The 21,570-nt window shown below is 37.7% G+C and overlaps 4 protein-coding genes and 1 long non-coding RNA gene across 7 annotated transcripts; 2 read left to right on the forward strand and 3 right to left on the reverse strand.

Moving 5' to 3' along the window:
* The first annotated feature begins 745 nt into the window (after positions 1-745).
* LOC140773845 (uncharacterized) lies at positions 746-3,348 on the forward strand. The gene is made up of 2 exons (XR_012106533.1): positions 746-962; positions 2,713-3,348. It is a non-coding gene; the product is annotated as an uncharacterized lncRNA (long non-coding RNA).
* Positions 3,349-3,869: 521 nt separating this feature from the next.
* Positions 3,870-4,815, reverse strand: LOC140774925 (auxin-responsive protein IAA3-like). The gene is made up of 4 exons (XM_073118111.1): positions 4,694-4,815; positions 4,394-4,587; positions 4,185-4,284; positions 3,870-4,096 (listed from the first exon to the last, which is right to left on the reverse strand). Exons 1-4 carry the CDS (start codon positions 4,813-4,815, stop codon positions 4,021-4,023), a joined length of 492 nt encoding a protein of 163 aa, XP_072974212.1. The 3' UTR covers positions 3,870-4,020.
* A 2,286-nt stretch (positions 4,816-7,101) lies between these two features.
* LOC140774136 (auxin-responsive protein IAA30-like) lies at positions 7,102-8,709 on the forward strand. The gene is made up of 5 exons (XM_073117000.1): positions 7,102-7,463; positions 7,571-7,803; positions 8,059-8,200; positions 8,301-8,362; positions 8,433-8,709. The coding sequence occupies exons 1-5, from the start codon at positions 7,237-7,239 to the stop codon at positions 8,468-8,470; spliced, it is 702 nt and encodes a 233-aa protein (XP_072973101.1). The 5' UTR covers positions 7,102-7,236; the 3' UTR covers positions 8,471-8,709.
* Positions 8,710-12,901: 4,192 nt separating this feature from the next.
* LOC140774252 (UPF0481 protein At3g47200-like) lies at positions 12,902-17,622 on the reverse strand. Of its 2 annotated transcripts, none has more exons than XM_073117167.1 (2): positions 17,598-17,622; positions 12,902-14,823 (listed from the first exon to the last, which is right to left on the reverse strand). In XM_073117167.1, exon 2 carries the CDS (start codon positions 14,764-14,766, stop codon positions 13,069-13,071), a length of 1,698 nt encoding a protein of 565 aa, XP_072973268.1. In that variant the 5' UTR covers positions 14,767-14,823; positions 17,598-17,622; the 3' UTR covers positions 12,902-13,068. The 2 variants fall into 2 exon arrangements, with proteins under 2 accessions (XP_072973268.1, XP_072973270.1); XM_073117169.1 differs by having other exon boundaries at positions 12,902-14,810; positions 17,598-17,621.
* Positions 17,623-18,445: 823 nt separating this feature from the next.
* LOC140774010 (UPF0481 protein At3g47200-like) lies at positions 18,446-21,062 on the reverse strand. 2 transcript variants are annotated; one of them, XM_073116824.1, is made up of 2 exons: positions 20,909-21,062; positions 18,446-20,190 (listed from the first exon to the last, which is right to left on the reverse strand). In XM_073116824.1, the coding sequence occupies exon 2, from the start codon at positions 19,751-19,753 to the stop codon at positions 18,569-18,571; it is 1,185 nt and encodes a 394-aa protein (XP_072972925.1). In that variant the 5' UTR covers positions 19,754-20,190; positions 20,909-21,062; the 3' UTR covers positions 18,446-18,568. The 2 variants fall into 2 exon arrangements, with proteins under 2 accessions (XP_072972925.1, XP_072972924.1); XM_073116823.1 differs by having other exon boundaries at positions 18,446-20,200.
* Between the last annotated feature and the right edge of the window lie 508 nt (positions 21,063-21,570).

Consider the following 21,570-nt stretch of genomic DNA (forward strand, 5'->3'; position numbering starts at 1 on the left):
TTTCCAGAAGCCCCGTCGTTCTTCAATTCAATTGGAGCCCATGAGCTAAGTGGTCCAACCAACACGGGCCGGCCCAATGGGATATTCCATCCGGTGATGGGAGTGGTCCAGTGCCATCCGACGGCTTAATTAATAAGTTTAAGCTAATCCAACCCTACTTAACCCATCGAGATGTCATTATTAATATCATATAATAAGATGGATTCCTCTCATCTCCATTATTATTATTATTATTATTATTATTATTATTATTATTATTATTATTATTATTATTATTATTATTATTATTTTGCTTTTAAAGTTCTCATCTCAATCTTTCAAAAGTAAGTAGATAATTAATATTTGCCTGCATTAAAATATTATCCAATCCGATGACCCGTTCAACAGTCTGTAGAAGGTAATAAATAGATAGCTCACTCAGATCAACTCTTCTCCTTCTTAATGCTCTCATCCCTTCGTAGTAGTATAAATTAGAAGGGCTTATTCTTATCTTCACTTGTTCCTTAATATATAATGGAGCAGTATAAATATTGGTTCATTATACGAGTCAGCACGTCGTAGTCTCATAGGCATTGTTCCAGTACAAAACTTAGATCAATCATGCAAAGCTCTCCATATCTTATAAACGTAAAATAATATATATCAAATAAAAAGAATAAACACAAAATCTGATGTAATTTGCAAAAGTTATGGTGGGTTCTCACAATATACACCTTACTGCAGGGGATATTTGGAAAAAGGAACACCTAACCTACTTACCTAACCACCTATTCCAGATATTGTAATAGATTTTCTTCTTCATCCTCTCCGATCGCTCGAATCTCATCCCCCTACTCCCCAAACGTTCCCCGTCGGGTCGTTCCGATCTACGGACAACGCGGCCGCCGGAGACGCGCCATTGGGTCATCGCCTCAGCGGACTACCACAGGCGGCGCTACCGGCGTGGCTCCGCCGCCTCTCTGGTGAGTACACGTGCCCGGTTGCATAGGCGCAGGAGAAGGACGACGCCTGTGAGGGGAACCTTTGTGTCTCTTATATTTAGACAATTTTCCGTTTTTTGCAATTGCGTCCCTTCTTGGTTTGGTAACTAATGCATTCGTCTGTGATTTTAAGCTTGAATATTGGAGGATTTAAGAATGTGTATTTTTGAAAGAATGCGTGCGATTTCTATTCCATTTATTTATGCAAACTCTTTATCATCCTTTTTGATATAGATCCTTCTGCGTATTTCATCTTTAGCCTGCCTGTGAACATTCATTACTTAGTCTTACTGCGACTTGTGTATAGTTTGTTTTCATCCAACTTGTTGATTAACTTTCTAAGACATACTATCGTCCTGGATGTTTATGTATAGAGATGTATTATCTTCCCCTTTCGTAGGATTTCTGAACCAATACTAAGTTTCTTGAAAGCTTTCTTTGATCAGCCTTGAGAATAAGATCGTGTTGTTAGGTTGCCAATTTGTCATGTTTCAATTTCCCATTCTTATGCTAGAGGTGACCTTTTCTTCCCAGCAAGTAGCTTGGTATACTTGTTTCATGTTTTAGAGCTAGCTTGACTTACTTAATTCAATCTTTGGTTTTTCTTTTACCAAATGTCACGCAATATGAGCAGGCCATGTGTTACTGATTCTGTGGTGCAACATATAGCCAATAATCCATCCCCACCTATAGAGGTAGCAACAAGAGATGCTTATGTATATTGTGTATCCACTGTGCTTTTACTCAGTATGTGCTTCATTCCTCTAGTTTAGTTTCTACTTTTTACACACAACAATTCTGCTTTTTAATTATTTATCCAGTAATAGTCTTTTGCAGCCTTAAGTAACCTAACCGACTTGATTCTTGCCTCTGCTCCTATTCTTTTGCTTTTTGACATGAGTTCAACTCCTCCTACAAGCAAATATGTCCATGCCATTTCAGAGAAAATCTCATGGGGCATTGGAAGTTAAGAACAATAGCCTAAACGTCTTTTCCAAATGGAACAATAGAATTGGGTTAATCATCTGACATTTAGAGTGTTTGGTACTCATCCTGCAATAAACATCTTTTGGTTTGGGAGTTACTGAGATCCCTAGTTGCTCGAAGCGGGATGGGAATGGGTCAACATATGCTATATTGTTGCAAAGAATGATCTTTGAAGCACTTAGGAAGTGAGAAGGGGAGTGACTTTACAAAGAGATTCAAAAGCTGATTTGCACATAGGTAGAAATTTCCTGCTAATATACTCACAGCTGCTAATGGATATAATGGACCTGGAGCAAAATGCATTGCATTTGTTCTGGAAAAATGGATGTGCAATGGAATATCAATGTTGATTCGCTTGTAGCTCAAGTCACGAAGAATATATTACTGCTGCCGCCATAAGTTCATCATCTCAAGCACTGGAATGACTCAGAGTTCTTTAATTAGAATGTTCTATGTTAGTTCTCCACTTTCTGAACGGAACTAAAAGCCTATTACTAAAGCTTGTTATGCATATGTTTCTCTAGTCTCACTTTGTCAAACTCTCAATATGATTTATGAGATTTAAGTCTATAAGTTTGTTTCTGGTATGGATTTCTACTTGTGTGCATGCTGAACTGATATGCAAAAACTTGCAGATGTACATGTTCATTTTTTTTTTAAAAAAAATTAGCCTCTTCTCCATACCTCTCAATGTGAACGTTTTTCCTTTATTCTCTGTTCTTACAAGGAAACTTCTCTTCCTCAGATTGCACAGGATTGCTGCCAACTGCATGGTTCCATGTTTACTCTATATCTTATGATCTTATTCATATGTATAGATGGGAAGGAAATTGAGGGTGCAAGCAAGCAACAGGTCTGTGGGAACTGGTCAAATGATGGTGCAGGAAGGCAGCTAGTAGTGTTCATGGAAGAAGGTATTAGGACAACACTGCCATCCATTGTGTCCAGGGCCTTTTACATAATGTCATTTCTCCTCGAGATGTTCATCCATCGTTCCGACTGCAAGTCAGAAGCCTCTGTCATCAAGCCCGAACCAAATGCCCCTTTATAGGCTGAGCTCTTCATCTGCACGTGCCCAGCAACTACTCCTGAGCTTAGGCTCTACTACTTACATCATGAACCTTCTGCAAGCAATGTTTTTTCTACTTTCATCTTTTCTTTTGGGGTGATTACAGAGCCTACTATGCAGAACTCACTGTAATTTTTTTTTTCTCAATTGGTCGTATGGAGAGTGAAGGTTGGGTCGGCAAAGGTCAATACTGTTATTCTTGTTACTATGGCGACCATTCACTACTCACAATACTTCATTGTGGGGGTTCTTTTGTTGTTTCATGCTATATGACAGATCAGGTTAAGTGATGTATTGGATGTGTTTTATTTATTTGTGTGCATAATGTGTGTTAACATACAGAGGTTTTCTTATGTAGATAATAATAAAGAAATTAAATTATTGATAAGCAGTGTTTTTTGAGGAGGGTGGATTCATGGGAAGCCTTGCCTTCTTTGCTTCTTTCAGTCATCCAGATTGATTGGCTTGACACCATCTTTCACAGTTGGTTATAAAAAAAATTTATCTTTCTTTTTCGCCAATGCAGAATCCAACTTAAAGAGGATGCCTATGTCATCAGGCTGATAATCTCTCTTTTGCTTACTTCCTCTGGTTATGCTGAAATGATAACAATGCAATTGGTGTTTATTCTCTTGTGCAACCCAATTTAACAAATAATTTTGCCTACTTAAACTAAGCAATCAGCTTCCCATCAATAATATTGTATGTCTTAGAAGAATAGCACAGGTGTTCCAAGACAAGAAATGTATGACTGATATGATTCCTTTGCTTATCTTTTCTCCTGCGCTCATCATGAACTTGTTCAAAATCTTTTTACACATGGCAAGCAAGTCTCCTTTATACAGTTGAATAATACGCAAGAAAGTGTCTAATGGTTGGTTTCAGTATCAAGCATTCTACCTCAGAAACTTCTCTTGAACTTGAAGCAACAAAAAAGAAAATGCATATATAGCTCATGTCATCTCCTTTTGTCTTCCATTACCTTCAGTGGCTTGATCCAGAGGCCCTTGCTCCAGAGCCTCTCATTATTCTTAGCCTCTTACATGAGGAGACAAACATCCTACAGAAGAGCACAGAGAAAGAAGAGGGATGTCAACATAAAAGCCCATAAAATAAAATCCAACACTCTCATCAAACAATCTACTTACTCCCATGGAACATCTCCAACTAACATCAAGTCCCCATCTTTATCTTCATACGTGACTACATATTCTGAACCATAATCCCCATCCATCATCAAGTTTTCTCCTGATATAAAAGATGATAAAAGATCAAGACTATAAGTTGCCATATAGTTTCCATACATATAACAGATTGTCTACTAATATGAGGCAATACCATCGATCCTCCTACGTACCTTGAGAAAAACAGCTGAACATGTCCTCCAAGGCATTTCTAAGCTCCTTATAACCTTCATAGAGCCTGAGATCAACTTTCCTCAGATAAGGAGCTCCATCCATGCTCACTTTCACATACACTCGCCCCGTCTTCACTGCTCGGAAGCTCTTCTTCCTATAAGACCGGATCGGCGGCCATCCTACTGTTTGAGCCCTGCCGTGTTATAATCGTTAAGCAATCACTTCTCCAGTACTCGTGCAGCACGCACGCACATATCTAATATATATACGAATCATGCTCATCTCATAGAATGACTTACTTCGCCGCAGGCTTAGCTTCGCAACGGCTCTCGGCCGAGTCAACCTCCGACGAACTCCTCTTTGGGCCGCTCGGTCCGGTTCCTGGCAGTCCAAGTCTCAACTCGGTTGCTTCTTGCTCCATTATTTGCAACTGCAACTTGCTCAAGGTGATGTGCTTACAGATGTTACATATATAAGAGAGAAGATATAGAGGGAATTGTATATAATACTAACAACTGCTAGTCTGCATCTATATATATACTAATAGTAGACGATCTAGGTAGGGGAATGTGATTATACTTTCTTTCTCTCAAGGCATTATTATGCATGGAGTTAGGTGGGGACGGTGACAGTTTGGGTAGAGAGGGGTTTGGGGGGGCACATTTGAAGGGCCATGCTAGACTAATGTAGGGCAGGCCAGGCCACTAGATTGGGCATTTGGCCTTGGTTTGGTGGACAAAATTCCTTGGAGGGTGGTCCGATCGACTATATTAATATATTCTTGTTAGCAATTCGATCTTGGGTGCATGTGGGTGGGGTCTTGGCCCATGGGCCATGCGGTTCATGTTGGGTTCCCCACAAAGGTATAATATATCTCGGGGGGGGGGGGCCACACCCATGCACATGATATGTTTTTTTTTTTAATTAATAAAAAAAGTTCTTTTCTCTTAGATTTTTTTTTCGGTGTTAGAATATATATATAATAAATTAAAAGTTTTAATTTATTTTTATATTATTATTGTGAGTTTGTAGGCAAAGCTTTGAGTTTTGGGCACTCCCATGGTCATGTAGCAATCCCCACGTGTATAGACATAATTAGTGGCAAGATGATGATGCTCCAACTATAGCTTGACTTCTTGTCCAACTTCTGGTCCATGTATGAGTGGGAATGACACCAAGCTAGGAAATTAAATAATTAATGGAACATCCACCGATGATGTACACTACTGCTACTTTTCTCTGAATCAGTGTGCTTGGTCTTACCATTTAAAACGAAAAAGAAACAAAAATGAGGAGGAGGAATTAGTTTTGGACTTTTTATCAATAATATTATAAGTGGATTGAGGAGAAATTGTAATTTTGATGAGTTAGCATAAGAAAGCTTAGGAGACAGGAGAAAAACTTATCTCCTCCGTTAGATTCTACACGTAGACAAAGCCAACACAACACGTCCACTAGATGTTTATTAAACAAACCTATTCCCCTTCATGCCAGCCAAGGCAGTACAAATCCCTTTAAAGCTTGTGGTTGGATGTCTCCTTTGTTCATCACCATCCCCTTTGATTGATCCACTCATGCATGCACATATGGATCGAGCATTCAGTGGCCCCCACGAGTGGGGACAGAATTTAATCACTCGAGTTAGAAAATATTAGAGCTAGCTAACTAGATAGATATATACAAACATATCTTGTAGTTAACTCAAGGATGCATGTACGTGGTAACTGCAGCAGATAATGAACAAAGACCTACACATTTGTCTTTGCCAGCGATCGAGTGAGTGACTGCACACACGCGTGTTCCGAGACACATTCGTACCCACGTATAATTAGAAGCAATTAAGCATTCGCGTGTGCATGTGGAGTTGTCTGGACCTGTACGAGCACTTGCACGTGTAATCTTAATAAGATCCAACTAATTGCTTCCTTAAATGCGTGCCAAAGTTTGAATTGGAATTTGGTGCCATCTCCATTCATATAACAGGGCTTTGCAGATATATATATAGTGAAAGAAGAGAGAGGAGAGTCATGTGGGCTTCCACCGGAAGCAGCAGCAATATCTGTGGCCGAATTAAGGACAAGTTGAGTGACATCCAATTAATTAATGCACTCACCATATACATATATGTATATATATATATATATATATATATATATATATAAATATATGCATGCATGGTTTCAAAAGTGACATCAAAGTACCTAATATTATCCACTATATCTATTAACTCTTCGAATCTAGCTCGATATAGGAGCTGACCGGGTTCGACGACCGTTTGGCGACAATGCCAACCTAAACCCACGTTAGAAAGGCCTTCTAATTCTAACCGTTCTACACTACCCCCCACTTTGACCCCATGCACATGCTTTACTACTCCAACCCTAGACCTGCGTTGACCTGGCCCCACGAGGAGCCGAGCAGAATCTCGCCCTCCCATTGGCTGCTGCTTCTCCAACTGCCACGCATCTATTCCATATATAATATATTATATTATATCATATTAAGAGAAGAATATCCTTATATATTCGAAAAAAATCGGCCCCTCCTCTATCTCGACACGTGTCGGTTACTCATTTGGCCCAACCGATCACGTTTCCATGCACCCCGCCAACCATGGAATGGACGACAAAGGGAGCCCCCACTCTATATATCATTCAACTCTATACAACTATTGAAGTTGCTATCTATGTATATGTGGGATATATATATAGTCTATTGGTATCCTTTCTTCTCTCTTGCTACCTTAACTAAGCTTTTGAGAAGGGAAGGAGAGGAGGAGGAGGAGGAGGAAGAGAGAGTTAACTAGGGCTGGAGAATTTGGTCGAGTTGTTCGAGTGGCGGCATGGCGCCGGATAATTTCGGGTTAGGATTTGAGGAGACGGAGCTCCGCCTCGGGCTACCGGGTGATGGGGAAGTCATGAAGAACTCGGCGAAGGCGAAGAGAGGCTTCGGGGAGATGGTAAACTTAAAGCTTCAATTCTCGACTAGGAAGGACGAGAAGACGGAGAAGGCGAAGAGTGCTAACTTTCTTGCTTCTGTCAATGATCCTGAGAAACCTCCCGCTCCCAAGTACGTTCTCTTTCTTTCTAATTTTCAAAATATTGTGTGTGTTTCTTTGTGTGAACAAAATAAAGTCTATTTTATTTTTATTGTTATGGAAATTTTGAGAATATTAGGGCACAGGTGGTGGGTTGGCCGCCGGTCCGATCATATAGGAAGAACATCATGACCGTCCAAGCGGAGAAGAGCAAGATAGATCACGAAGGTGAGAAGTCCTTAAACGGCGCATCGCTCGTGAAGGTCAGCATGGACGGCGCACCTTATCTACGCAAGGTGGACTTGAAGATGTACAAAAGTTACCAGGAATTATCCACCGCATTGGAGTCAATGTTCAGCTGTTTCACCATAAGTACGTACGTAAAAAGTTACTCATAAAACACTTCCATTCTTCTTTTATTCAGACTTTTTGTAAGCTTATGCACGCTGTTTGTAATAACTAAACCACCAAGTTAGCTAAAATGTTTACTTTGTTTATTGCATATATAAGATCTTGTGAAATGGATAATGATAAGTATTTCTTTTCTTTTTTTTTCTTAAGATTCTTGTCCTAAAAATTAAGAACATAATCTACTTAATTAATGATGTATCTCTATCAAATATGAAGGCAACTTTGATTCACAAGGAATTAAAGGAAAAGACTTCATGAATGAGAACAAGTTGAAGGATCTTCTAAATGGTTCAGAGTTCGTGCCGACGTACGAAGATAGAGACGGCGACTGGATGCTCGTCGGCGATGTCCCTTGGGAGTAAGAAAGAATTTTCTTTTCCGTTTGATCTTTAAAGTAAAGTACCCGTCTGACCCTAATTCTAGTATTAAAATTTGACCTCTCTTGAATCAATATCCAGAATGTTTGTAGAGTCATGCAAGCGTTTGAGGATAATGAGAGGATCAGAAGCCAAAGGACTCGGTCAGTAATCTCTTCATTCATTACTTGTTCCTCAATTGGCCATTCTCGTTGACTTGGATATCTGTCACAGCACCAAGAGCCATGGAGAAATGCAAGAGGAGAATCTGAAGTTGAAACCATCAAGTTGTGTGTGATGCTCTTTAAATATAGATATCTATAGTTGTTTGAAGCAACGTGGTATGTGTAGTTCATGGATATTAGAAGCAATAATACTGCTCTTGTGCTATGTTATTAAGTCTAATTTGCTTGTTTAATGTATGGTTTATTTGATGCACTGTACTGTTGCTATTAGTTGTATCTGCAAGACAATCTTATTATATTATTCCTTGGTGTGTAATAAAAAATTATGTGTGTTACTATCTAATTATGAGAATCTTGATTAGTTATTCCTGTTCTGGTAATTAACTGCTATATATCAACAGTCATGTAGAGGGGAGCAGGCCATGTGTATGGTGGTGAGAAACCAATTAGTATCAACTTGATTGATATGTCCAGTAATTAATTTTGATAATTAAGGCCAGTGGTCCTTCGTGGGATACAATTTCTCAAAGTAACGAAGAAAAGGACTTAAAAATATTATCATCTAGAAAGTAAATTGATTTTGGAAAACAGATCTAGCTTTGGAATTCGAGCTACAGTATTTTGGGTTGACAGTGATTTAAAGGAACAAAGGGAATGGGATTCTGGAGAGAATCCAATAATTGGTGTATTTTGAACAATATTAATGGTGATTATTCTATAAGAACTGAGATAGTTGGGGCCATGCTAATACAGCCCACTTAACCCATGGGCTTTTATTAATCCAAAATGACTTAAAAAATACCCAAGAAGAGCGGCTCTCTTTCGAAGGCCATCGAAACAAGGAGAGCCATGGCGACCTCTGTCTCAAACCTCCCCATCTGCGCCACCGCTCTCATAAGTCATAATCCTATCCCAGAAGATAAATATTTCCTCCCTCTCTTCATCCACAAACACTTGGATTTCGATCTCTTATTTGTTCCTCTAAACTTCTATTAAGTATTGTTAGTGTAGCGGCTTAAAAGTTTTGCATATAGTGAAACGTACTTTTAGATAAATGTTTGTATAGAAGGTCTGTCCAGCAGTGATGAGGAGCAGGAAAATGGCAGCCAACAAGGACATGATCAACCAAGGATTGCTAAAATGATTGCGGACAAGGATCGCCCTGCACTTGTGCCATGTTGACAGTCGATACTTGTTCACATCTACGCACAAGTCTCTGAGGTAACTATCGTCAGAAGCATAATGAACTCGACTGCATAGGTGGCTGAAGAAATGAGTTGCGTCTTGGTCAGTGGTCATCCTGTTGGTGAGAATTCCAGTCAGGTGCAACAATCTCGCGTCCTCAGGAGTGTTGAGGTAAGCATTCAAAGAAAGCAGAGTAGACAGTAAAGGTTATCTGACAACGTGTGGCAGGGTAACACTGCTCGAAGGCGATCAAATTCCGAAACAGAGAGTTGCTGTAATCATTCACCTCAAGAGGTGGGATCTCCAGGTCTCCTCTGTGAAACTTTATGTCCAAGAAGCTGCTGGCATTCTTACTCTTCTTGAACTTGACCCCCAGCCTCATGAAGCTCCTTTGCACTAGGTGTCCAGTGAGGTGAGTCCTCGTATAGTTTGTTTTCGGAGGATTTCGTTGGCGGGGCGCATTGAGGTATTGACATGTAAAACAAATGGAGCAGATGGTTTACTATCTGGTAGAGAAGGAAGCATCTGCTCTGCTTGGATGGATTCTGCTGAATAGACAGCGGCCACAAGCTATGTTATGATTTCCTGCCTCATCAAAATTTTCTGGTTCATAAGTGCTATAAAGCAGTACGAATAAGATTATGACGACAAAGAAAGGGATTTGGTTCTCCAAGAGCAGCAGATCATATCTCACCAAGTTCCAGATCCAGCATCTACCGATAACTTGCGTGTCATATTCATCTGTTGTGTTTTCTCATGCGCCCCTCGGAATACTTTAGCAGTAGATGGAGAATGAAGCATCCATCAAGCAGCATCATCTCGGCTATTTTATTGATGTCCATATTAATCTCATCCGAGTAGAAGGCTCGGATTGTGGGCTCCAGACTCTTCATTGCTACTAAGCAGACTTTGAGCGAGCCAGAAAATTCGTAGTTGGGCATCAAATTTCTCACACAAGTCCACTTGTAGTCTTGCATCCGTCCTAGATTTATATTAGTTAGTTCGTTGGGAATAGAAGAAGGGACCGAGATGCATACAGCCATAGGTGTGTAGACCTCCGGATTTCAGATGGGACTCGGTAAATTATGCACCGGATATCATGTACCCTATTGCATCTGACCTGATCATGGACCGAATTCAGAAACTTTATATCTATTTCATGTTTCTTCAGCTTTGACTTCCATCAGTGAAATCGTAGCCTACCAGTCGTGTATGCCTCTCTCCCTTAACAAAGTTTCAGCATTCTCAATCTCTCGAGGGCTTTGTCTTGCATTTGATAATTGTCTTCTTTCGCCTACGGCCTTCGTCTCGTCGATCACCATTCTGGCACTCCAGTTGACAACTCCTGCCAGTTTAAATATCACACTTCTATACACTCGTAGATAATTCAAATGGTGTTAGTTTAAATTTCGCACTAAAATACTTTCTACACACTTTTAGTAAAATTATAAAATTTAATTTATAAATATTAAAAAATTAGAGTGTAAATTATCCATAGGAAAAAGTATATATTATTAATTGATCAGATGAAGAAAGTACTTCCAAACCGGAACCATCCAAAGAGAAGTTTTGGGAAATTAACTAGGTATATGTATAGGAAACACGCAAGTTAATTTAATTTCCTCTACTGATGCTAAAAGTAAAGAGTTCTTAATTATGAGGTGACATGTAAACAAACCCCAAACTCTTGATGAGTAGAAATCAAGATTGCAGAGTGGAGTTTAAGAAGGCAATAAGTAAACGGTATTTCCTTGTTTCAAAATAAAATGTCAATTGACGTTCCTCTTTTTTGGCATTAAAAAAAGAGATTATTAATTAATTAATCAGCGAGATGTACGCGGTTAGACTAATGATCATGTTGTATCCACTTGAGGAAGAATTGACTTGCATACCCTTAAATAATTAGCCACTCTTGTTAATAAATAGAAAGTCAATAACCTGCTCTTTTCGGGCATTAAACAACGAGCGAGACGTACGCCATTAAGATCATTCTGTCAATTTAGCGAATAACCAAGGCAGCTTCGTTTGTATTTCTTTGTATCTACTTGAGATTGATGCTTGCTTGAATTGATGCATACCCACCGTTTGAAAATTAGGTTTCTTTTTTATATAATTCCAACCGAAAACTTTTAAAATTTTATAACTTCCATTCCTCAAGTCGTTGACTCTTTTTTTCACGGGTCGGATTTACTGACAGAATGGATATAAATATCTAAAGCTATACTAGTAATTTGTGTTAGTTTAACTTGAAATCCAACTAGCTAGTCTCTGTGATGAAAATTAATGGCAGGGGTTTAGTTGATAACAAGTGTAGAAAGGAGACGTCGATTTCGAAATAAAAATAAGGCAAAACAGAGGGGGTAAAATAAAATTGTCCTTAGAATTTGAGAGGAGCAAACAAAAATCCAGACCTTTTTGCCGACTCCACGGTCGACCTCCGACGAAATCGTTGCTAGTGAAGAGATTGAAATCAAAGTATTTGCAGATGAAGAGAGGGAGGAAACTTCTAACTTCTAAGATCAGAGTAGTTATCATAGCGGTGGAGGAGAAGGGGAAGTGGCCGGCAGGCGGCTGGATTAGCATGGGCCAACTCTCTCCCACTTCTTATATCACCGTTACCCTTGTATTGTTCAAAATATAACAATTGGCATTAAAATCGTTGGGAATTCTTTCAAAAATCCCATTCTCATTTTTGCCTTTAAATTAGTGTGAATTCAAAATAGTGTAGCTTGAGTTCCAAAGCTAGAACTGTTTCCAAAATCAATTTACTTTCTAGCTGAGAATATTTAAGACCTTCCCCATGAAGGAGCGCTGGCCTTCCCAAAATTAATTACTCGACTTATCAATCAAGTTTATATTAATTGGTTTCTAATCACATGCGCATGGGCTGCTCCCCACAACACCATGGATGAGATAAAAATTAATGAAAAAAAATAACTCTATCAGAATATTAATGTAGAACCCAAGATAAGTTCTTGATACCTAAAGATGAGTTTATAAAGAAAAGAAGAAATTGAAAAGAGAAATTTCATTCTTATAAGGTAGGAAAATGAGGACTTCTTTATAAATTTACGATAAAAAGGAGGAGTTGATTTAGGCAGGTAAAAAGAAAAGAGTCGAAATGATAATAAGAAAAAGAAAGGGAGAGAAATACAATTTTCCCTTATTATTATGGTTACCTAACATATAAAGTATTTGTGGATTAACGGCTTAAAAGTTTTTAGATAACTGTTTTGTCCTGACAAGGTGTTTTGTTGTTTAAAACTTAGATTAAATAATTTTGGGATTGAACTTTCTTGTGAAATAAGAACAATTGGACTGATAAGCTCCATAGATAAGCCCTTAAAATTCGAAAGTTGTGATCTTTTATTAGCATGAAAGATATTTCATCACCCAAATACATAGATTGTAGCAACAAATATATAGATAAACAGCACAATAACACAGGAAACGTACTGACAAATATATAGAAACATGGAATGCATGCAAACCTAGTAAATTTATTTGTGATAAAAGGGGTAGATTGTATAGATGGTCTGTCCAGCAGTAAGGAGCAGCAGGAAAATGGCAGCCAAGAAGGAAATGATCACCCACGGACTGCTAAAATAGTCGCGGACAAGGGCCGCCCTCCACTTGTGCCATCTTAACTGTTGATACTTGTTCACATCTTTACACAATTCTCTGAGGTAAGTCTCGTCAGCTGCATAGTGAACTTGACTGCATAGGTGGCTGAAGAAGTGAGCTGCGTCTTGGTCAGCAGTCATCCTGTTGGTGAGAATTCCACTCAGGTGCAGCAGCCTCGAGTCCTCAGGAGTGTTGAGTAAGTTATCCATGAAAGCAGCGTAGACAGTTATCTTGCAAGAGACGTGAGGGTAGCACTGCTCGAAGGCGATCAGATTCCGAAACATGGAGTTGCTGTAGTCATGCACCTCAAGAGGTGGGATCTCCATGACTCCGTTGCTGAACTTTATGTCCAAGATGCTCCTGGCCTTCTTACTCTTCCTGAACTTGACTCCAGCATCTTGGAGCTCCTTTGCACTTGGTATCCAATGTGGTGTTTCCTCCGATGGACCGTCTCGGGGGGAACCTTTTTTCAGCCCAAAGCATTTATGTTTCCGATGCTGTTCTTTCAATGGACCGACTTCGGAGGACAAAATGTTCCTTGGATGCCGTGCTGGTTGCAGTGTTTCTTTCCCTGAACGGACTAGCGAGGATTTCCATGGAATCCCAGCTATTTTAGATACGGAGGAGAAAGGTCGGTAGACTATACCGGTACTGTCGACATAGATAGTACTGGTACTGTCGACATAGTTAGTACTGGTACTGCCGACATAGTTAGATATTGACAGGTAAAACAAATGGAGCAGATGGCGCACAACATGGTAACTAACATTGAAGGAATTATCTGCTCTGTGTGGATGCATACTGCTGAATAGCTCAAGGCCGTAATCCACGAGATATTTTCTTGGCTCATCAAGATTTCGTGGGTTGTCAAGAATACGTAGCAAATAATTGTTCTTATGCAGTGCGAATAAGTGTACGATGACAATGAAAGGGATTTGGTTCTCCAACAACAGCAGATCATATGTCACCAAGTTCCAGATCCAGCGTCTACCGATAACTTCCATGGCATCTTCTCCTGTGCTTTTCCTGCCCCTCTCAGAATACTTTAGCAGTAGATGGAGAATGAAGCATCCGTCAAGCAGCATCATCTGAGCTAAATCATCGCTGCTCATATAGATCTCATCCGAGTAGGAGGCTCGGACTGTGGGCTCCAGATTCTTCAGTGCTGCTAAGCAGGCTTTGAGCGAACCAGAATATTCGTCGTTGGGCATCAATTTTCTCACACAAGTCCACTTGTAGTCTTGCATCTGTCTTAGTTTGATATCAGTTCGTTCGGAATAGAAGAAGGGACCGATGCAGACAGCCATAGGTGTGTAGGCCATCTCGTGAGTCGATCGGATTTCAGGTGGGACTCGATGAATGGTGCAGTTGTCGCTATGTGCCCTTCTATCTCGTGTAATCTGTGCCCTTCCATCTCGTGTAATCTGATCATGGATGGATTTCAGAAAGTCTTCACTTATATCTATTTTATGTTCTTCATCTTGTCTTTCATAAATGAAATCGCGCCGTGACAACTCCGAAACGTTTTGAATCTCTACAGGGATACATTTTGGATGGAACGATGGTGTTTCCATCAAACTTGGTAGGCTATCAAATCTTTTTTACGGTGTTCGCGAATCTGTACGATAAAACTAACAAAATTACGAAAGTCAAAATAATAATCAAATAAAAAAATTGATTGAAACAGCCGAAAGGTATTTAACATCCAAAGTCCTCCTTATCAGCGTTTTGAATTTTTGCAAACCGACAAATTCTCATGAGCAGACGCACAACAAATAATTTACTCTACTAACAATATATTTAATGATAAATATTAATGTACCAGAAAATAAGTTTTAATAATATATAAGCCATCTCGAAAAATATATAATTTTCTTTATCTATCTTACTTAATCAAAATTTATATGTTAAATTAAATTATAAATTATTCGTAATATATAAATTAATATAATAAGAATTGATCTATAAAAGTTTACTATCATCAAAATCTGCCAAAATTTGTAAATATATCGTAATATCTCTGTTAGATACTCTAACTTATGGCCACATCCCACTATTATTTATCATCGAGTTAGCGTCTAAAATTTTTCTAGATAGCTAATCTGTCTAATATCACAGTAGATACCTCTGTAGTGTCGTACTGACTTTTTCACTAGATGTTGAGTAATATTAGAATCACAACGGTTGAAAATCTAAGAATATTTTTTTTCTAATCCCGCAAAAGTCACCTAATAGAACGTTGCATTGTTACATTTAAAAAATCACACTTATCTCTCAAATTGGGTTCTAATTTTCACTTTTATCTGTATTTATTTATACTTATTCATTCTAAATCTAATATATTATAATTCCACTATTGTCTGGATTCTCAATTTTTCTAACTATAATTTATTTATAAATTATCTATAATTCAAGATATCAATATTTTCTAATATATATATATATATAAACACTTTTTTGTAAGTCATGTATAGATAAACATAAATAAATAATAATCTAATATTTCACCTTGTAACATTTTACATCTCATAAATAATATATTTTATTTATGATCATCTTCTCAAAAAACTTTTCCTTAAATATCTCTTATATTTTATTTATCGTAAATAAAATATATGAGAATGAAGGTTTTATATTATATCTTATTTTTTGGAAATAAAATAAATATTAAGTATTTTCATAAATATGAAATTATTTTAAATTAAAAATATTTCTAATTCGTTAGAAATATAATATTATAATCTCTTTTTATACTTAAAACATAATAAATCTAAATTTTCTATAAAATATAAATAATCATGACATCTCTAATTATTCAATAAAAATTCTTAGAATAATAAATTTATTCATTTCTAATGCATGTAGCATAATTGATATCCTCTATACCAAAATTTCTTATCTCATCAAATTGTACATGAAAAGAATAAATAAAAATATCTACTTTTTAATTCATCAACTTTACATTATTAAGAATAATAAAATTTAAGAAAATATGAATGAAAACTTGTCTTAATCGATTAATCCCAATTTATTTAATTTTCATATAGTTATCATAATCGAATTGGACATTGACCCGGTCAAAAGTCGAATCATTAGGTTATTAGTTCAACTGATAGTTCACCCGATCGAATTGGTGATTTTTTTAAAATAATATCTATATCATTCTACATAATTAAAAAATTATTAGATATCTAAAAAAGTAGTATGATCTTATGTATATCCCTCAAAATATATGTTATTTATATAGATACCCTTGTGGTTACTTTCAAATAAAGTTATTTAATAAAAAATTAATAAATTTACCATCAACTAAGATAAATACTTAAAACCTAAAATAAGGATATTTTATCTTTTTATATTTAAATTATTCAAATTTTAATAAAAATTTACTCCAAAGAGTATTCATGTAAAAAATTAGTATTTTAAATATGAGTAATATAAGTAATATACATATAAATATGAACTTTAGATGCATATCTAAGTAAATAAGTGATTTTTAAGGATATATGTGAAAAAAAAATTATAATACAAATATGTTAGAAACTAAATATTCTCAAAAGTCTAGGACTAAAATGCCATAGGTTATAGAATAGAATAATTAAATACTTATTTCCAAATTTGTTATTTATTTTCGAAATTTAGGTTGTTATATTTATTGATTTTAAGTGCATGTACTTCAGCTTGTTCTTCATTAATGAAATCGCACCATAATAACTCCGAAGCACTTTGCATCTCTTGTCCATTGTGTCGGCTTAACCTTCTCATTCTTTATTAATTATTACTGATCGGCTGCTCCCCAATTCGCATAGATAGCAACAGGTATGTAAACCGCTCGATCACACTTAATTATATACTGCTAATTAAGAGCATTACTTGTACCACCAGCACTCAACTAGAAGAGAGCTATGCCAACTTAGGTTCATAGAATAACCGAATTAATCTTAAGGAAATTGTTTCCCAGTAGCTGATAATTAATGCATGGGATAAAGCATGCCAATCGATTTCCTGTGCGCCGGAGCTTGTAATTATCTAATTTAACATAAAATAGCATTAATATATTATTATTTATCCTAACGAACACCACACTGTATTCCTTTTTATCATAGAATATTCTATATAACATCTTTCATAAACATAACAGGCAGCAATATTGACTCAGATTTAAATTTCTATGAAATTAAGACACTATTAAATTTTCATTTTTCAAAAACAAAAAAGATAATAATAAATAGCTGAAGCACATATTTATGTGGTTCGAAAAACCTCCAAAGAGAGCATATCATCAATCGATTACTATTAAGAAAAGAGTAGTAGTTAAAATATTAAAGATCTTATATATATATATATGAGATGTCATGTGAATATTTGATCATATTGTTCAGCCTAATTAGTGAAAGCGGCATACCTTAGTGAGCTGGTCTTCTACTCATACAACAAAAACGCAATTGTCTTTATATGAGAGAGAGAGTGAGTGACACACATGAATGATATTTATAGAACCGTGAGGAACGACTCTACATGATAAGAGAGCTATTTGGATGCTTCTTAATTAGAGAAAGGGATTGATTCCCATAACTTTAGACTTTGGACGTATATTTTACTAAACACTCTAGGAATCAATCCTAAAGTAACGAAGTGCACCTCCAATGTTTGTGCATCAAGCTTTATATTTTACAAAAAATTTGCACAAAATATCGTATTGCTCTTATGAGAACGGGTGAGAGAGGAGGGGACCAACTCGACACTAAAGTTAACATCAATCGATTTATGGCCTACTAATGATGGATATCGTGGGAGAGACGTCAGAGAGGGTTATTCTCAATCAGCTCTGTAAAAAGAATTACGGAGATCGAACATAATTAAAAAATTTCTCCCAAAATTTTCAGAACTTTTGTGGCTAAAAATATAGTTTGTTTTTCTGTTACTCTATTTTGTAACGCCCACTCAAACCGGTCGAGACCATGACAGCCACGGCGACCTCTCTCCTATATGTATCTCCACTCCACACGTCCCCTTCTCCTCCACTGCTCTCAATCGATCTCTTCACCATTGGCAATGAATTCGTTGGAGATCGCCTATTGTTAATTTATTTGGGGATTCCGTAGTTCGATTCGAAAACTTTGGGGGACTCTTAGTTGTTCCTCAACACATTCTCTTAAGTATTGCTGGAACTTTCAGACAACTTTTTGTCCTACAAAGGTGATGTGTGCTTTGGAAATTAGATCAAATTATTTTAGGATTGAAATTTCTTGTGAAATGAAGTAAACAAAAAAGGATCAATGGGCATTACATATAAGGCCTTAAAAGTCGAAAGTTTGTGATCTTTTATTAGCATGAAAGCTATTACATGGCATATGCATGCATTAACTAGTAAATCTATTTGTGATAAAAGGGGTAGATCGTAAAGAATGTCTGCGCAGAAGTGAGGAGCAGCAGAAGGACGCCAGCAACTAACGAAATGGCCAACCACGGATTGCTAAAATAGTTGCGGACAAGGACTGCCCTCCACTTGTGCCATGTTGACTGTTGATACTTGTTCACACGCACACACAAGTCTCTGAGATAACTACTATTGTCAGATGCATAGTGAACTTGACTGCATAGGCGGCTGAAGAAATGAGCTGCGTCTTGGTGAGCAGTCATCCTGTTGGTGAGAACTCCACTCAGGTGCAGCAGTCTCGCATCCTCAGGAGTGTTGAGTAAGCAATCCATGAAGGCGGCGTAGACAGTTATCTGGCAACCCGTGTCAGGATAGCACTGCTCGAAGGCGATCAGATTCCGAAACAGGGAGTTGCTGTAGTCATGCACCTCAAGAGGAGGGATCTCCATGACTCCTTTCCTGAACTTTATGTCCAAGAAGCTGCTGGCGTTCGTCCGCTTCTTGAACTTGACTCCAGCATCTTGGAGCTCCATTGCACTTGGTAGCCAATGCGGTTTCTCCTCCAATAGAGCGTTTCGGGGGGATTTGGTCGGCCGGGCACATTGAGGTATTGACAGGTAAAACAAATGGAGCAGATGGTGTACTAAATCATATTTAGCAGAGACGGAAGCGTCTGCTCTGCCTGGATGGATTCTGCTGAACAGCCTGCGGCCACAAGCCACGAGAAGATTTCCTACCTCGTCAAGATTTTCTGGTCCATAATTGTAATTAAGAAGTATGCATAAGTGTATGATGACATCGAAAGGGATTTGGTTCTCCAACAGCAGCAGATCATATCTCACTAAGTTCCAGATCCAGCATCTACCGATAACTTCCATGGCATCTTCTTTTGCGGTTTTCCTTCTCCCCTCAGAATACTTCATCAGTAGAGTGAGAATGAAGCATCCGTCAAGCAGCATCATCTCAGCTAAATCATCGCTGCTCATATTAATCTCATCCGAGTAGGAGGCTCGGATTGTGGGCTCCAGATTCTTCATTGCTGCTAAGCAAGCTTGGATCCAGCGACGAGTGTTGTTGTCCGGCATCAACCTTTCCACACAAGTCCACTTGTAGTCTTGCATCTGTTTTAGTCTTGTACTAGTGCGTTCAGAATAGAAGAAGGGACCGATGCAGACAGCCATAGGTGTGTAGGCCTCCGGATGAGTCGATCGGATTTCAGGTGGGACTCGGTAAATGGTGCACGGGATAATTTTGTTTACCGAACCCTTACGTCTGACCTGATCATGGACAGACTTCAGAAGGTGTTCACCAATATCAATTTTATACCCTTCGGCTTGTTGTTTATCAGTGTTACTGTAGACTGTCAGTCGTGTATACCTCTGTCCCTTAGTAACTGTCCAGCATGCTCAATCTCTCGAGGTATTTCTCCTGGAGCCGAGGAATTTGAATTTGCTGATGCTGAAATTCGTTTGGGCTTAGTCGTCCCGTCACTGTTCTTTCTTTTCGAGAAGATAGCATTCCAGTACATTACTACTGCTGCCCAGCTGCTCGCAATTGCAGATTTCATTTTAAATAGCAACAGGTATGTAAACCGCTTGGTCACACTTCTATACTAGACCTGCGGAAAGCTAAAAGAGAGCGTTGACAATTTAGGTTCGCATTAATGCTCTCGATAATGCCTGCCATTCATGCAACATTAGATCTCCGAAGCTGCGGAGATTGTCAAACACTCCACTATCTATTTGCTTAGATGGTTAAAGAGGTTATTTTCGGATTTCAATCCCAACAATATTATTTTAACTGAGATATTTTAAATTTATAAACACAGTAATTGAGTGCATGACGCTTTAAAAGGAGAGAGAGAATTAAAACAAAACACAAACAAAAAAGACAGTAATAAAAAGAAGAGGCACACATTTGTATGGTACGAGAACCCTCCAGTCACAGGAAAAACATATCAGTAATCGATTACGATAAAGAAAGCGAGGTACTTAAAAGATCATATCTCTCTCCCACACCCTAAGCCCTAATAAGGTATTTCATAGCAAATCTCTTTTATGTCTCACAATTTAGTCCCACCGTACATGACACCCTCTTAGATAATAGATACATGGGCTTTCACAGAGGATAGTTGACAGTAGAGTTATCGCTCAAGAAGAGCTTTGGACTTCCGAACTTGAACCATCCAAAAAGAAGCTTTGGAAAATTAACTGGGTATAATTAGGAAACACGCAAATTTCTTATACTGATGCTAAAAAGTAAAGGGTTCATAATTATGAGGTGACATTTGAGTCACCCAAGCATATAGTTATCCCTAATTAGCACAAGAGAAATACCTTGCCGTGCAAATTTAGCAGTGACATTCATGAGCTCGACCATCTTCTACTTTCACAATGAACATACCATATTGTTCGGAGAGAGAGAGAGAGAGAGAGGCGCCAGGAACAAATAAGTGAAGTGCTTCCCCTTAGATGATTAGAAATCAAAATTGCAGTGTTGAGTTTAATGAAACTTGTAATGTTCTGATGGGATAAGTCGACGTGTAACATTCAACTTGGCTGTCTACTGCCAGACAATGCTGAAACAATGAATGGAGCAAGAAATGAGGAGGAATAAAAGGTCAAATAATTAATATGTTTTTTGTGGCTCACAAAGAGGGTATTCTTCTTCGTATATATATGTATATATGTATCAACTTGCTTAATTAGACAGATCTGCTTGCAGTCTTGCAGCTGGTTTCAAATTTATATTAATTCCTGTATCCATACTAATTCCTGCAGGATACAAGTGCATGCTGTTATTAATGTTAGAATTTTAGTTAAATTTCAATTTAGTAATTAAAGAAATTTACAAACTCAAATGTTACAAGAATTTTAAAAGTTTTATAACGACCGTACGGTCATTTTAAAATAATTAATAGGCTGGATTTATTTAGGGGTCATAAGTTTTTAAGAAATTCAAAATGTCTTAAATACTTATAAATATTCTATTTGTTCAT

The sequence above is a fragment of the Typha angustifolia genome, chromosome 13 (assembly GCF_048772165.1).
Source record: "Typha angustifolia cultivar Huaian chromosome 13, ASM4877216v1, whole genome shotgun sequence".
Taxonomy (NCBI): domain Eukaryota; kingdom Viridiplantae; phylum Streptophyta; class Magnoliopsida; order Poales; family Typhaceae; genus Typha; species Typha angustifolia.

What these genes read in the sequence shown, in the direction of transcription:
- LOC140774925 (XM_073118111.1), bottom strand. Translation starts at nt 4,815, where the DNA reads ATGGAGCAAGAAGCAACCGAGTTGAGACTTGGACTGCCAGGAACCGGA. An exon ending in GAAGCTAAGCCTGCGGCGAA is followed by an intron (nt 4,588 to 4,693) that starts GTAAGTCATTCT and finishes ATAACACGGCAG; the next exon opens with GGCTCAAACAGTAGGATGGC. An exon ending in GTTCAGCTGTTTTTCTCAAG is followed by an intron (nt 4,285 to 4,393) that starts GTACGTAGGAGG and finishes CTTTTATATCAG; the next exon opens with GAGAAAACTTGATGATGGAT.
- LOC140774010 (XM_073116824.1), bottom strand. Translation starts at nt 19,753, where the DNA reads ATGGCTGTCTGCATCGGTCCCTTCTTCTATTCTGAACGCACTAGTACA.
- LOC140774252 (XM_073117167.1), bottom strand. Translation starts at nt 14,766, where the DNA reads ATGGAAACACCATCGTTCCATCCAAAATGTATCCCTGTAGAGATTCAA.
- LOC140774136 (XM_073117000.1), top strand. Translation starts at nt 7,237, where the DNA reads ATGGCGCCGGATAATTTCGGGTTAGGATTTGAGGAGACGGAGCTCCGC. An exon ending in GTCGGCGATGTCCCTTGGGA is followed by an intron (nt 8,201 to 8,300) that starts GTAAGAAAGAAT and finishes ATCAATATCCAG; the next exon opens with AATGTTTGTAGAGTCATGCA. An exon ending in ATCAGAAGCCAAAGGACTCG is followed by an intron (nt 8,363 to 8,432) that starts GTCAGTAATCTC and finishes TATCTGTCACAG; the next exon opens with CACCAAGAGCCATGGAGAAA.